The 16,648-nt window shown below is 34.3% G+C and overlaps 1 protein-coding gene across 1 annotated transcript; it reads right to left on the bottom strand.

Annotated features, from left to right (window-relative positions):
- Positions 1 to 7,887: 7,887 nt before the first annotated feature.
- On the bottom strand, positions 7,888 to 8,370 carry LOC122112693 (small ubiquitin-related modifier 2-like). The gene has a single exon (XM_042685582.1). The coding sequence runs from the start codon at positions 8,350 to 8,352 to the stop codon at positions 8,065 to 8,067; it is 288 nt and encodes a 95-aa protein (XP_042541516.1). The 5' UTR covers positions 8,353 to 8,370; the 3' UTR covers positions 7,888 to 8,064.
- Positions 8,371 to 16,648: the final 8,278 nt, after the last annotated feature.

Below are 16,648 nucleotides of genomic sequence, written 5' to 3'. Positions count from 1 at the left end.
TCACATTTTCCTTATCAAGATAATATTTAGTATTTTGTGATGCAATAGTTTCCATTATTTCTTATCAAGTATATTTATACTTTCTATGTTTTTATAAAAAATATTTCTAGGAGAAATATTATTTTCATAAAATAATACAGTTGCATTTGATACACAGGATGATGATAATAAATTAAAAAAATATTTAATAATGTTAAACTTGTAGTTTCACAACTAAAGGGCATTGTAGCTTATGAACTTTTGGTTATGTTGATGCACTGTGCTCCATGAAGCAAAACATTTTGTTGCATGTAGGAAATTGTGAGTGCTAGAAAGTAAGCGTGGGGTGTCCCATCACTGTGCCTTGTGAAGCTGTTCTTCAATTCTCAAACAAAGGGAATTAATAGAGCTGTGAACCAACCCCTGAAAAACCCATTAACCAGCTGAACTTATTCTTCAGTTGCTCTTGGCAATATGCAATACATATGAAGTGTATTGAATTTTGAGCCTGATGGTAGGTTAAAATGGGGAAACAATAAAAAATATTCTTATTTCACCCAATTTTCTAATTATACATTTGAACATGGCTGTGATCTGTCTAATTCTTTGTCTCCCCAGTGCTAGAATTCTATTAGAGTCCTCCAATGCATTTAGCTCAGATTCTATCAATTGCTTCCTAACATCTCTTATCTTTATTAACATGTCCTTGCAGCCCATTCCATGCATATCTTTTCAGAAGAATGGCCTATTTCTCTTAATAATGACTCAAACACCTCCACAGTGTTTTGAAGGCACTGAAATTTGACCTCTCATCATCTCAGAGTTTTTGCTGTAATTGATCGCTGAATCTTTGCTCCCACTAGACAAACCTAAGACATTTGTTTGTTTCTTTGTTGTGTTTATTTTTTTGTGAATGATGCTTTCTCTCCTTCATGTCTTCATGCTTGTACTATGACACTTATTTCTGAAGCTAACCTGGTCAACTTCTTATGATTCAGTTTTCAGCATAGACATTATCATCTATACTAGGTACTAACCCTTGACTGACCCCATAATTCTGAGACAGATGTTATTTTTATTAGCTCCCATAAAATACAGTTCTACTTTTACACTAGTGAGCAATCACCTGTTTAATTGCCTATACCCCTTTCCATATGGCAAAATACCTTATTCAGGTTTTAATGTCAAGCCAAAAGAATATACCCTGGTACATTAGGTAAAATTTAAGCATTCAATGAAAGAATAAATTTACCATTGCTTTTGGCTTATTTATTTTTGAAAGAAAAGAAAACTTGTGAATGGGACAAGACACTGTTAATCCCAAAAATTTCACTTTATTGAATACATTTATCTTATTGTTTATTGTGCAGCTCTCACTGTTTATATTAAACAGACTTAAAGTAATTCCTCAGCTCACCAATAATAAAGCGAGCCAGATTTGTAGCAGAACACTCAAATGGAATGACCTAGAAGTTATTATTAACCTTGATATTAATAGAGAAGAGAAGTGGGAAAATGAGGCATGCAAAGAATCTCACAGATATAAAAAATGATTTCACAAGGCAGAAATTAAGAATATGTTGGAAATTTGGATAAAATCTTGGATGGAAGACCATGATGATGAAGCAGAGGTAGTGAAAGGGAAGGGATTGTCTGAATAATTTTTAATGGAGCAGTATTGAGTCCAAGTTACCAACAGCACCTGGACATGCGACTCAAGTGGTAGAACATAAGTCTTGCAAATGTGAGGCTCTGAGTTCAAATCACAGTACCGCCAAAAAAAAAAGCTACAAGCAATAGGCTGAAAATATTTGTTAGAATATTTGTTAGAATGCAAAACAATAGAATAATACTATAATACAGTTCCCTGTTTTGTTGCCTTAATTGGAGAACAACAAAGTCCAATATCTTGAGGTAAATAAATGTATTCAAACCCATGGAGCTCTATATGTTCTCCATTGCATTAACCTGTATTTTTGTTGGTTCATTAACAGGTTGAATCAACTGTCACCTGCTGTGGTCATCCAACTAGTGACTTTTTGACTACAAGGTTAAATATTTTAATTATTGTGAGGGCTTCTCAGAACTCAACATTACTAAAAAGTAATGGCTGATTTCCTCCAGTGTGTGACAGAGATGGAGAGAGATTTGGGGTGGCAAATTGCTTTAATAAATGGCTCATAGTTTTGGACTTCATAGGAATCACTGTACCAAAGCCAAACTTTTCCTTTCTTAATTACTTCTTCTAAAACTCCACTGGTAAAATTTTTATTTAATTAGCAATTATAACCCATAAAGACACTTAAGAGCTGTTTGTAGACTTTAAATTGCTCTGGTTATATTTCAATGCTGTAAAAGAAGAAATAGATAAATTACAGGTAATATGATTTGACACTTGACTGAGATGAAAAAAATAATTCACCCTTTCATCTTTATTATTTAAAAAAAACCATGACAAAATGGTGAGACAAAGGGTAAATGCAACAGCAATATTCAGATGACAACATGTTGGAAATGAACTTTAAAACTTGGGAGGTGGTCATTGATGGGGAGGGAATGTGGGAGCCAAAGAGTGACAAGAAATGTACTTACCATCTTATTTATGTAATTGTAACCCCTCTGAACATCAGCTTGACATAAAATTAAATTTTATAAAAAGAAAGACCGTGGAAATGTGAGTATACCATGAAAGTGTTGTATTTTTCATCACGTTATTGCCATGAGCTAACCAACTAAGAGAGTACTAGGGTTTGTGACTATTTTGGCAATTTTAGTCCCATAAATACTGTGATTTTTATTTGTTTAGTTTTTATTGTGAAGGTAACGTACAGAGGGATTACAGTCAGGTAGTGAGTACATTACTTTTTGAACAGTGTTACCTCTTCCCTCATTTTCTTCCCATTTTTCCCTCCTGAACTGCCCCCCTCCCCAACAACTTGTATAGTTGATTTTCCATATAGTGTCTAGTAAGTGTTACTGGTGAATTAACTTACCCTTTTTCCCACATTTCTGTACTTCCCCTTCCATTTTCCCAATCAGAAAAACTCATATATAAAGCAAAAGGTGCAGAATCAAAACAGCAACAAAGGGGAGCCAAAAGGAGAAAGAGAGGGAGGAAGGGAGGGGGGGAAAGAGGGGGGAGGGAGGGAGAGAGAGAAACAAAATAACAAAAAAGAATCTCTTGTTTCCATATCTTGGAATTCATTTAAATAAATATCGTTTTGTAAGATCATAGGCACATAACTATTGACCCTTTCTGATCCTTTCCTGAGTATCCTATGAACATGTGAATGTTTAGAGTCCCATATGATTCATCATGTTCAAGTGTAATTTTTTTTTACTTTTACCATGATTCTTCTTGACCTCTCTTTAGCAAGAGAAACTACCCCAAGTTATAACTTTGAATAATGATTGAAAACTTAGAATACTACATTGCTTTTCCTCCAAAGACTCAGATTTGTCTATGAAAAATTAAGTTCTTGGCAATAGGACATGAACAAAATTTGTCATGAATAAATTTTTAAGTCTTAGCCTTTAAATTCAACTATTAATCTCTACTCTCTTTCCTTCTATGAGAGGACAAAACTTAGCTGTGGTCATAGTCATGCAGATAACAGGGACAAGGAGTAAAAAAATGAAAACATTCTGGTTCTCTGGTAACTTAGGATCAATCTACTTCTTAGTAGGCTTTTCACTAGCCCTTGATATGCTAAGGATGTAGAACATTTCCTAGGGAGCATCATATTTGGGGAAGGAGTACATAGTTACAAAGATTTAGTATGTAACCTCTGTAATAAAAATAAATATGTAATGGGAAATAGAGCATTCTGTGACAAAATTGTAAAGTATATAATTCTTTTTGTAATCTGGAACTGGAAAGCAAGAACATAGATTTCACCTCCTGGAAGGCTCTTGATCCTGGTAATCATATTTCTTTTGGAAATATCACCTAAGAAGAGAAAAGTTTGAACATGTAGAGGTGAAACTATGCATTGTACAATAAGATGTGTTATGTAATACTTGAGAGACATGGTAAATTCCAGCACCATGAATACGAAGCCAAAAGAATTATCCTTAGGACACAGAATCTAAGGCAGCAAATAGAATTAGCTAGCAATGAATAATTCTTCATGGTATTTTCCTTAGCAGAATAAGATAAATACTACAGGATAATGAATGATATGGGTGTCTCATAATTCCAGTTTCTGAATCAAGGATTTAGTGTAGTCATTCTGTCCCAGTTCTACCAATTTAAACTGAGCAAAGTGGAGAGAAAATAGATCCATGTGTTAATGTATATGTTTCCATAACAGAAGATCCTCATTTGATTCAATAGTCTGTTGCCCACCCAGAGATTCTGGCAGTACTTGAACTGAATGAAGGATTAAATAGGAATTATTTTCATTCTTTCTAGAGTTATGTGAATGATTCAGTCTTGTGATTTGTATGTTAGAAGAGGAATATTTGTATTTTCATCGAGTTAGCTGTAAATAAACTTACAAGGATAGACTGGCTAATATTTGCTCATGTCTGTAATTCCAGTCCTGACTAGTTCAGAGGCTGGCTATTCAAGGCCAGCTAGGCAGGAGATGTTTATCTCCAATTAACTACTGAAAAAGCTGGAAGTGGCTCTGTGAGCTTAAATGGTAGAGCACTAGTCTTAAGCATGAAGGTGAGGAACACCATCTAAGCCTTGAGTTCAAGCCCCAGGACTGGCATGAAAACAAAAATACAACAACAACAACAATAGAATTCCTAAAGATGCTGAATCTGGCTTTCAAGTAAGCAAGTTCTAATCAGTGAGAGATAAAGACAAAATACCCTTTTATATGTCTAACATTAAAAGGAAGCTTCTCAATAGTCAAATCTTTTTTCTTCCTTTCAGATAGCAGAAAAAAAGACCTAGTGATATGGATGAAAAAGAGAAACCAGATGGATAGTGAATGTGGAGTAGATAAGACACCATTCATTAAGATACCTCAGGAGTTGGAGTTGGGAAGCCTATTAGCCACATGAGTGAAAGAGAAGTGGATTTGTATCTGGATATTGTTACTAAAAGAAACAGGAAGACAAATATGGTCAGATTTACAAGTTAGAAAGATACCTGTAACATTCTGGAATGTTATTGTGGACTGGATGATAGACTAGAGAGAGAAAGAAAATCCAATTAGGCACCCAGAAATAGACCTTGTGAGAAATGATGGCGTAAAAATATGACACAATGACAACAGCAGTGAAGATGAAGAATCTGCTCTGACAGATGTTGGAAAAGCAAAAGTGACCAGCTATTTTTAACTAATTAAATTTGAAAGTTAAGGAATCAAAGTTGGTTTCAGATATGTTCAAAAAGTTTCAATAAATGTCTACCATGTACCAGGCAGGCATTTAATTATTTTCTATGTGTAAAGAAACAAATACCTCACTGAAGAAATTTATGGGACAGTTTAGAAGGTAAGAGTATTAGATATGTTTGTGAGTTTTGTGAGTGTGTGTGTGTGTGTGTGTGTGTGTATGTGAATACAAGTAGTACTTGATTAAAAGTGAAGGACAATTTATAGAGTCTGAGATTTCAGGGAAGTGATGTCTCATTATAAGAGATTTCATAAAGAACATTCTTGAGTTGGTTCTGAAATGCATCAAATTAAAATAAAAAGCCAACAGAAAAGATATGCTAGCCATGTGTTTAGATATTAACACTAGTCATTCAAAAGATCAGTTTAAAAACTTGTGTTTAATTCATTGCTCATAGATATAAACTGTTCTGAATCCCTGAACTCTCTATTTTACATATGGAAAATTTTTATAGTAGCTACATAGAGATACATTTTCTGTTTATTAACAAGAATAATATATATATATATATATGTTTCCCATACCTATGAAGTATTATACATCACACTGTATAACAAATATTTCCTTGTCTATATATTTATATTGTTATATCTCATCAAGATCCATTCTAATAAGATAATTTTTATAGTGTCAGGTGGTTTATGGTTACCATTTGACATGGCATTTACTCTGCTATTGCCCATCCTCAAATATTTTTAGAGTAAAATGTTATTGTGTTTAATTATCTGAATTTCATCAGGAAGGTAAAAGATTTCTTATACTGTATTTAGGCATAGAACTATAATTTACTGAATGTTTATTATACATCATAATCTGTTCCTAACCTTTATATTCATTCACTTAAGAAGGAAAGACAAGAAAATAAAAGGGAGAAGGGGAGAGAATAAAGAAGCTAGGATGGAAGAAGAGAAAGAAAGAGGAAGGGAGCAAGAGAGGAAAGTAGGAAAGGAAGGAGGGAAGAGGGAGGAAAAAGGAAAAAGGGAGGCAAGAAATAAGGAAATCCTTTGGTCTGGTCACTAGGGAGTATTACTCAAGATTCTCAAAGCATTTGATATAGTCATCTAAAAGAATTGTGTGTGTGTGTGTGTGTGTGTGTGTGTGTGTGTGTTTGTTTGTGTCTGTACACATGTGCAGGTCATGAGGCTTGAACTCAGGGCTGAGTACTGTCCCTGGGCATTTTTACTCAAAGTTAGTTCTCAACTACTTGAGCCATAGCTCCAATCCAGCTTTCTGTAGTTGGTTAGAGATAAGAGGAGCCTTACATACTTTCCTGCAAGGTCTAGCTGTGAATTGTGATTCTTGGGTTTCTGTATATCTGGTGGATATATAGAAGGATATACACTGTACCCAGTGGAGCCTGTACTCTGAGCATCTTTAATAACAAATTATCTTAATAATTTAGCTTTCACACTTGGCAACTCCATTTATAATCTACCTGTGTACAAAATCTATTTCTGATCTCTGCTTCCTAGCCTATTATTTTCTCTTCTGTCAGTTTTTTTCTCACCATAAAAATATAATATCTTTGTATGTATTCACTTCTCTGACTCCACCATTTTTCCCAACTCCAATTTATTATTCTCAATTGCCTGTATCCAGATTTGAAAGCAAATAAGACAATGCTAGCATATTCTTTAGAGCATCTGAAAGAAAAAGAAATAAAAAGAAACCAATGAGCAATGGGTTAATATTTCTTTTATTCCTAACACAATTATAAAAGTGCTATGCAAAATCTTCTAGAAATAAGTCTCTTATTTTATACCTTGAGGATTCAATGTCCAGGGCATTCATAACATTAAAATAGTCTGACTGTAGAAAGTTGTTAATAAATCCCTGAAGGAATATTCTATATTCTGGGAAACTGAGCATATACAATAGCAAGCAGTGTAATTCTATCTGCTTCCAGTAATTGCACCAATTTGTGTGAAAGATAGAAATGTGCCCTTTACTCCAAGAAAAATGAAATTGAACATCCATATCCAGTGCCTGTAGCCAATTCACTGTTCTAAGGAAGATCTTTGCAAAATTTGATATTGCTCAAAGTTATCAGCAATGTCCACTTTACTCCTAGAAATGCTCAGTCATTTTCTGACTTTTTTCACCTGAATTTTTCCAGCCTTTCTCGTCTAACAAGCTAAAAAAAAAAAGAACAAATATCTAATCTAACAATCACTTATTGCACCTCAAGACAATATACCTATGCTATGAATACCAATATATTAGAGGACATTTTGTCCCCTTTGAATCTATGGTCTTTATATATTTTCTAAATATATATGAGTCAGAATATTGTAAAAGGCGTTGGTGCAAATGTAAGCAGGAAAGAAAGCACACTGAATTATATGTGTGAATTAGAAGAAGAATAGTATGATTTCATTCTGGTTGGCCTCCACATCACCATCTCCACATCATTTTTAAAAAATATTTTTAATTTTATTGTAAAAGTGATGTACAGAAGAGTTATAGTTACATAAATAAGGTCTTGAGTACATTTCTTTTTGAACAGTGTTACCTGCTCCATTTTCTCCATATTTTTCTTTTTTTTTTTTTTTGTGCACACACACCAGTTACTTTATGTACAATAAAGGAATGGGGAAGGGGAAAATGAAAGAATAGAGAAAACTATACTGTAGTAGTCAGGATGTGGTGGAACCAAATTGCAGTTTTCTAATTAAGAATGTATTCTTGGTCTATAAGAACAAAGTTCTGGAGCAAAGTAGCAGGTTCCCTTTTTTAGTAGACACCTCCTGTCTGCTGCTGGAACACATCAATTGTATCTTCATCCTCCACTTCCAACTGTGCAGGTGTGTCTGTGTCATTGATTGGCTGCCCATCAAATCGGAATCTGACCTGCCTCATTGACAAACCCTGTCGTTCACAATAGGCTTTCATTAGTTTACTAAGTGGTGTATGCCTCTTAATCTTAAACTGCACCACAGAACCATCCTGCCCCGCCACCTTCAAATTAATATGATCGTTGTTCTCAGTCTTGACTCCTTCCTTGGGCTTTTCGTCGGCCATCGCAAGCACCGGAGTCTCCTCAGATGCCGCTTCACAAAAGAGGTCCCCGGTCCACACCGAACGAGCACACAGGCAGCACCACAGCGGCTGGAGGAGGTGGCAGCGGTGGACCTCTCCATATTTTTCTTACAAGGCAATCAGAGCGGTCTTCTTAATATTATCCCACTCCCCATTTATAATTTCTCAGCAGTTTACTATAGAGAGAATAGAATTAAATCTATTCCTCATGGCTTTAAGAGACCTGAGTTTTATCTTCCCATATCATGCTATTATACTAAACACTCTTAATTCCTTCAACCAGTTCTAGGACCTTGGCACATGCAATCTGCTTCCACAGAGTTCTGTTTTATTTGTAATATCCTGATGAATCCTTCTTTCATTCTCACCATTAATATGTTCTTGTTAAGGAAATCTCTGAAAAATCTGAAGTCAGTCTTTTCTATGTTTTAAATTCTAGGATCTACTTGCCCCTTCTAATAGCTTTCATTTATTCACTGTGTGAATTTGTTTACTTGGTCTATTAGAAACAAATTCCTTGAAAGTAAGGATTTGATCTGCCTGGTGTCACAGTGCAGAGGGGGAACTAATATATTACCACATTTTTGTATTTCCAATGAGTGGCTACATAAGCTTTGTCCATCTTCTGCCTGTTCTGCTGGAAATTCCTCAGAACCTACAATAAAGGGTTCTTTACTCACAATGCTTGGTTTTATTCTTTTGACTTTTATTGAAATTCCATTGTATATTGAGAAGTCCAAAATAATGTTACGTCTTTCCATAATACCTTTATGGAAAATCACTCTCCTTTGCCTCTAACAGCAATTGGAAAATCAGCTACCAAAAAAAAAAATCATTTCACTGGGCCACTGGTGATTATAATTCTAGTTAATTAGGAGGCTGAGATCTGAAGATGACAGTTAGAAGCCAGCCCAGGCAGCAAACACTGAGACTCTCATCTCCAGTGATTCACTAAAAATCTGGAAGTGGCTCAAGTAGATTAGCACTAGCCTGGTGCAAACAAAGCTCCTAGGCAGCATATAGGGTCTGAGTTCAAGCCTCAGGACTGGCACAAAATTAGTAATTTTAATAAAATGAATGTAAATTGTTTTCTTACTAATGTCTTAAGATTTAAGAAAATGGTTATTTTCGTAAGGATCATTCACAATACACTTCTGTGGGTAAAAAGGTGATGTCATACAAATTCCACATTCTTTCATCCTATAACAGAAAGCTGCTTTGTTTTGATGAACAGTGTTTTCTAATTGAAATTTTTTGCATTGGTTAGCTACTAAACAGTTAGTAGGTCACATTAGTTCCAAGTAGGACATGAAAAACATGAAAAAACGCTTAAGATTTAATGTCATTGGATTTGTTTGTAAGCATCAAAAGAAAATGTGAGCATCTTATGGTCATCATGGGTATGGAAAGAACATGCTAGAGATTGTAGAGAGTCCAGAGAGTTTTGCAATTGCAAGTGAGTTTGAACCTCAGTGAATATATATCATGTTTGCATGGGATGCATCAGAGTTGAGTACAAGGAATCAGGGTTGAGTACAAATCCAGAATATACTGTCATTAAAAACTATTTACTCAATTGTTCCCTGCCTTTAGGCAAACCAATACAACATAAACACTGAAAGTGGTAGGATTTCTAGTTTGAGGTTAAATTGAAGAATAAACATAATTATTTTTAAGTCACCCTTTTAACTGTTGTATAAACATCATTATACAGAAGAGAAGCACATTTTTCTTTATTGTTTTCTAAAAATGGGGCACTCTAAACACTATTAAATACAAATAGAGGGAAGATTTTTGACTCATGAAATAGTATGCTGTTTAGAAACAAACTGCGGAAACTTTTTATTCTATATATGCAAACCCATTTGGCAGACAGAGCAAATAATCTTTGTAATATGTTATTGTTTTATTGAACTTGATATTTGTGATTAGTTAAGGAAAACTTATTTTTAGCTTTTCCTCTGCAAGAATATTGTAGTCAGAATTGTAAAATTACAATTCTGAGGAATGCTATTCATTGAAGAAAAGTGGCTACTTTTTGTAATTAAATATTAGGCAATGTCTGCATAAATCACAGTTGTCTGTGATCTCAGAATGCAGATTATGCTTCTCCTTCAGCTAAGGCTAATAAGCACAATCCTGTACTAAATATGGTAAAATAAATTTATGGTTCAATGATTTGATCTAAAATTCTGAATACATTGCTAACTATTCCTCATTTACAAGTCTACTATTTGACGTAATTGTGTAACTTTATCTCATTTCATTTACTCATGGGGGCTTTCTTTTTTATCTCATTGGCAATTATTAATTATACATAACCTATTGACTTTAAAACTCAAATTTTTCATTAGTGTTAGTTTTTTTTATAATCTGGGCCTTCATGAATTCTCACATATCCCTTAAGATATCTTCATGAGTTTTATTTATAAGCACACAAAACTGAGTTTCTCATCTTTTACATTTCAAAGTATAGTCTAGTCATTAGAAAGCTGAGGCTCAGAGAGAAATAATATCCTGGCTCTTTTTTTGTTTGTAAAAATTGAGAAAGATAATAATTTCTCTACCTTTATTTCTTCACAATATGCTCTAAATACCAGAATTCTATATCTGTCTGTCAACTTCACACCTCTGTTAGAATCTAGGTGAGAAATCATATGTGAAAGAAGTCCAAATGCACAGTAAGAAAGAATAAATTCCAGTGTGTAAAAGCGTTCAAAGCCAAGCACCTGCTTCGATGTTCCATGGATATCTTAATCTGCTTTTGTTTGATTTTTTTATAGTTCTGATATTAGTATTTTAAGTTATCTTTTTGTATTTGTTTAAGCTATAGATTCTCTTTAGTATTGTTATTCTTAGGAATTCATTAATAGTGCCCATTTCATAGCCAGTTTTATGTTCCTTTACAAACCTCACATTCTTCATTTGGGTCACCATTGCTCTAATATCAGAGGCACTACTCATCTAAAACAATCTGTTTTGCTTCCAGTGGCTACAGAATTAGCTTGGCTATCTTGCTCATGAAAGATATCTTCCTGAAAGAAGATTTTATTGTTGTGGGACATCTGGTGGAGAGATATGGGGGGGCGGGGAGAGGGAGGGGAGAAGACTTGAGCTTTATACTCCTGGGGCGTATAAAGGCTTAGAGCCTTGTGCTTCCAAGCAAGTGCATTATACTGTAACAACATCCTTTTACCTTTCCTATTTTCTTTCAGGTAGGGTTCTCCATACAGCCTCAGTCTATGATATTCCTACCTTGCCTCCAGAGGTGGTGGTTGTATATACTTCCTGTATATACAACAGGAAGTGAGTGGGACTAAGGCATTCTTAGTCATCCAACTGCTACTGGTCCCTATTTTTGAATTTTCCACCACTTCCTAGTAGAGAGCTCAATAGTGAGGATCAAATCTTTAATATACAAACTTTTGACAAAAATTTAAAAGTCAAACCAGGAAGGGTGCACTAGATTTTTTATTAGCAAATGACAAACAAGAACAAGAAAGCACATGAAAGAGAGGATTTTTGTTGTTGTTGTTTTGTGGAAACACTCCACTGGCTTATGACACATTACTGGCTAAAAATGACAGAGCTACAAACACCTACAAAAGAGGAACACATTATCATGATCATCATTATATGACAATATCTTACAATGTTTCTTGGCTTGCTGAAGGGAGACTAAATAAAAACAATATGAATATGAACCATAATATCTGACAATTTCTTTGGCTGATATTTATCCACATGTGTCTAAACATATGCATTTTCATACCAATGTAATTGCATGTTTGTTCATAATTGCCCAAATTTGAATATATAAATTATCATCATTCCATACAGTGAATTACTATTCAGTGCTATATGGAAATAAACTGTCTAATCCAGTAAAGGCAGGGAGGAGACATATGTTGCAGTAGACACCTTGCAGTAGGCAAATGTTGCATATTGGATGGTTCTAATTATGGAATGTTCTACAAAAGGCAACATTACACACAGAGTAAAATCTTCTTTGGTTCTCAGTGGTCACCTGACTGACAGATTTTATGGGCAAATTTGTAGAGTGGTGAATTTATTCAAATGGTTTGAACATCTGCTATCTCATGAGATAACTCTATATGGAAGGTACAAGTGTGAACATTTAATTCAATCATGGAATTTGTGTAATGAGTGTCAGTATAGGTTTGTAATGATAAAAAATACATGAAAGAGAATGGTAGGCATATGTGATTGTGAACTTTCTTTACAGTTTTACTGTGAATAATTTGATTCTTAAAAAAATGTAGTCTACTAAAACAAAATACACTCTCATTCAACCTTTCACACTTGTCTGGTTACTCATGGCTAAGAACCCAGAAGTCATTAGGTCACAGTACCTTGTTAATATAATCAATGGGATCTCAACAGTCAGGTCAGAGGGCAAGAGAAAAGGAGAGAATAAAACTAGCGGCATACATAGGAAAGCCCTAGAATAGACTTCAATGCTTTTTCCAACTACAAAATTAACAGATAGTTTTTATAGAAACAACATCCAGGAAATTTGACCTACATAGTTTAAAGCTTTTTGGAAACATTTCTATGTGCCCATGGACATGGATAGCACTAGTTAAAAGCAACAATATACCAAACATTTGGTGATGCACTTCTATAATTCCAGTGGCTCTGAAGGCAGAAAGGTCTTGAGGTTGAGGCCAGCTTAGTCTAAATTAATAAATCCTCATCCCAGAAACTAACAGGAGGGCTGACAAGCTTAGTTTTTGTCAGCCTGGGTTCAATCTACAGTACTTCAAGCAGTAGTAAGAAACTAAATTGATAACTAAATATACTGTTTTGCATCTTAAAAATAATATCTTCCATGGATATAAAATAGCTCTATAATGGCCATAGATAGTCTTTATTGACCATTGTTTATAGTACTACAACCACTAATATTTTAAGAGATATTATTATCAAAGCTCTTATCAATATTAACATCATTGAAATTACATATAATCTATTTAGTGTTCTTTATCTAAAATGTTCATGTATTATCTATTGGAACCTAGTTAATAGAGATGGAAAGAATACAAGAGTCTGCATTTATCTTTGTGGGCAGTATTTCTTTTTTGTAGGTAACTCAAGTGAAGAGCACATTTAGTGTCTTTTAAGCTAGTATTGGCCACTCAGTACCTAGGGAAGGTTTATCTTTACAATCTGTTTTATCACATGCAAGGGAAGTGTTATTGTTAGAACCTTTATATTGCTGCCAGTAGAGTGGCACTGTGATGAGAGTGGCAAAGAAAGGGCACTTAATCGAAGGTCATCTACTTAAATCCGTAAACAATTCATGGCTGAAAAAGAGAGCTACAGACAAACAGAACTTGACATTTCAAGACCGGTATCACCGCATAAAGTTTAAAGTGCTTAGAGTTTTGAGAATAAAAATTATCTGGAATTTTCAAAGTAGCAATCAAATATTTTAGTACAGATTATTAAATTAAGATTCAAGTCTTTTAATCAAAAGTAATTCTTTTTATTACAGTACTGCTTCAAAACTGCAATAGCCTCAAAAATTACATAGACCCAGAGTCACATTTTATTAAACTTATAAACTAAGACTAATCATAAATAGCTTATGCTCTAAGTATCAGGAATTAAGTGATTTAAACAGTTCTTCAGTCACAGTAAAAATCAGAGGATGTAAGCAGTTGTTATTCTGACAGCTTTTCACTGGACTTAGGACTGTATGAGTTACAGGGGATTCATCACGAATAATTTTTAACAATTTTTGATGGTGCAGGAGAGGCTTGAAAGAAGGTATACTATTGAAGAAGGCAGAAAACTAGAAATTTTCTCTTTTGTTTTATTTTTTGTTTGTTTTCTTTGTCAGTCATGGGGTTTGAACTCTGGGCCTAGGCACTGTCTCTCAGCTCTTCAGCTCAAGGCTAGCACTCTACCACTTGAGCCACTTCAGTTTTCTGATGGTTTATTGGAGATAAGAGCCTCATGGGCATTCCTGCCAGGGCTGGCTTTGAACTGTGATCCTCAGATCTCAGCCTCCTGAGTAGCTAGGATTACAAGCATGAGCCACTGGCACCTGGCTGGAAATTTTCTCTTTTAAGTGTTTCCTCTAGGAGCTAACAAATGTGGTATTTATCAAACACATTAGATTGTCCTGAAATGTTGAGTTCTATAGCCCCTTCAAAGTATAATACAAAATTAATTATTTTCAATGTGGCACATTCTAGTTATTGAAGAAAAGGAAACTCCATGAGGGATAAACATATATGTAGAGAAAAAGTCTCAAATACTGAGCTAAACCTCTGGGAATGGCATGCCATAAGAAACTAGAAATATGAGATTGTCATTCATCCATTGGCTATATAGCATCCCTGGAGGTTTTGACAGAGTACAGAGACAAAGATATGGAAAACATATTGCAAAATCTTAACTTGTAGAAGTTAAAATTAAAAAGAGGTCCTCTAAACTAGCGTTTTGGGAACAGGAAAGCCAAATGCGAGTACTAATGGGATAATTGCAAAGATTTACCTACTAAGAGTTGTTTCAAATGCTTTATTCAAGTCCTTTTCCACACATTTATTGTATTTGTGGTTTTTAATAAATACATTGCTGTTGTAGTAATTTGTAATTTTGTCTAGAGTGATTCAGTATCCAACATAAAAACTAAATAACACATTTCTAATGGGAAAGGAGCAGATTGCCTCTATAAATATTTAAAAGTTGTATAAACTTTCTGTCAAGTAACAGAGAAAGGATATCATATCTTCATTTTAATTTTATGGATTAGGGAAATAAATATGCCTGCCAATGGAGAGTAATTTTAGCCAATATACTAGTATTGTTTAAAATGCAAAGAAAGGCTTCATTGTATAGCACATAGAAATAGCCTAGAAAGAAAGACATAGGAGAGTATATTACTAGAACCAGATTTAAGTATTTGAAATTTTGCCATTGGATTAAGGAGCATTTCAGATATTAGGATTTTTGGTTATTGTTAATCTTTTTATTTTCCTTTCCACACTCTAGTGATATGTTAAAAGGAAACAGTTGTGAACATACTCCAGGATAAAGAAGATATACCTGAGGGACTTGGCCCTAAGCCACTTGAAAATTTTAACTGAGTTTGATACTGAATTTTTCTTCCTCTAAGTTAAAAATCCTTTATGAAGGTGAAAGGGTGAAGAAAACTCATCAACCAAGTGTTTAAAATACAAGATCATATGTGTCTATCAAGGTGCTTTTTGGCACTCCGAAGGAGATTTCAAATTAATCTGGTTGATAGTGAAATGTCTCTAGCTAGATGTACATCAGTGCTCATTGATATTTGCAGTGAAATTAATTATGATGGTATTTTTGAGAAATAAAGGATAAGGGGAACATTGTTCTCTGCATGGTAGCTATTCTTGCATGCAGTCCTTAAACAAAATATATTTTGAACAGATTAATATTGGATGAGGGTAGAAGGATGGATTTTGACTGAAGCCAGTACAACTAACCCATCATGCAAATCATCAATATAGATTGTGCTAATGTTCTATAAAATATTATTGTAATATTTTGTTGCTGTTTTTAATGTGTCATCTGAAGTTCTTTCTTTTTTTCTTTTGGTTTATCCCCTGTTGCACTGTATTTGATTTTGGTACCTTGTGTATTGTATATACATTTATCTAAATTATGGAAGGGAAGAGGGAAAATGGTGAGAGAAAGGACAAAGGGTGAACCAAGGCAACTGTGTTACTCAGAAGACAATATGTTGGAAATGAACTTTACAACTTGGGAAAGGCTTGGGGGGAGGGAAAGTGGGAGAAAATCGAGGGGTGTGTGACAATGTTTGGCATGAAATGTATCTACTCCCTTACATATATGATTCTAACCCCTCTGTACATCAGCTTGACAATAAAGTTAAATTAATAAAATATTTTACTTGTTACCTGACTTCAGTAATGCTCTAAGGAAATTCTTAAGTTGTTAAAAGTACCTAAAGGTTAGTACAGAGCTTTGCATGGGTCGATCATCTCATAGCCAGAAAATGCCATGAAGTGATAAATGGAATAACATCAGAAATAAAGTGATTTTTAAATGCTAAAACAGAGAAAAGTTATTTATCGAGGATTAAATGTAGAAAGGTTAAGGGATCCTAGGAATGGGATAACATAGAGAGATACAACACCATAATCAACTATAAGGAAAAAATCAAACTTCCATGTGTTTCCTTTGTCCCTCTATGGTTTATTTCCAAGAAAGGACACAGGAATAATGCTCCTGGAGCTCAGTCCTGACA

This window comes from Dipodomys spectabilis, unplaced genomic scaffold, assembly GCF_019054845.1.
Source record: "Dipodomys spectabilis isolate Male_0828 unplaced genomic scaffold, ASM1905484v1 ptg000095l, whole genome shotgun sequence".
Classification (NCBI taxonomy): Eukaryota; Metazoa; Chordata; class Mammalia; order Rodentia; family Heteromyidae; genus Dipodomys; species Dipodomys spectabilis.
Note: the sequence above shows the minus strand (reverse complement) of the source record. Positions and strands in the feature narration are given on the sequence as shown.

Coding starts and splice junctions, on each gene's coding strand:
- LOC122112693 (XM_042685582.1), bottom strand. CDS start 8,352: ATGGCCGACGAAAAGCCCAAGGAAGGAGTCAAGACTGAGAACAACGAT.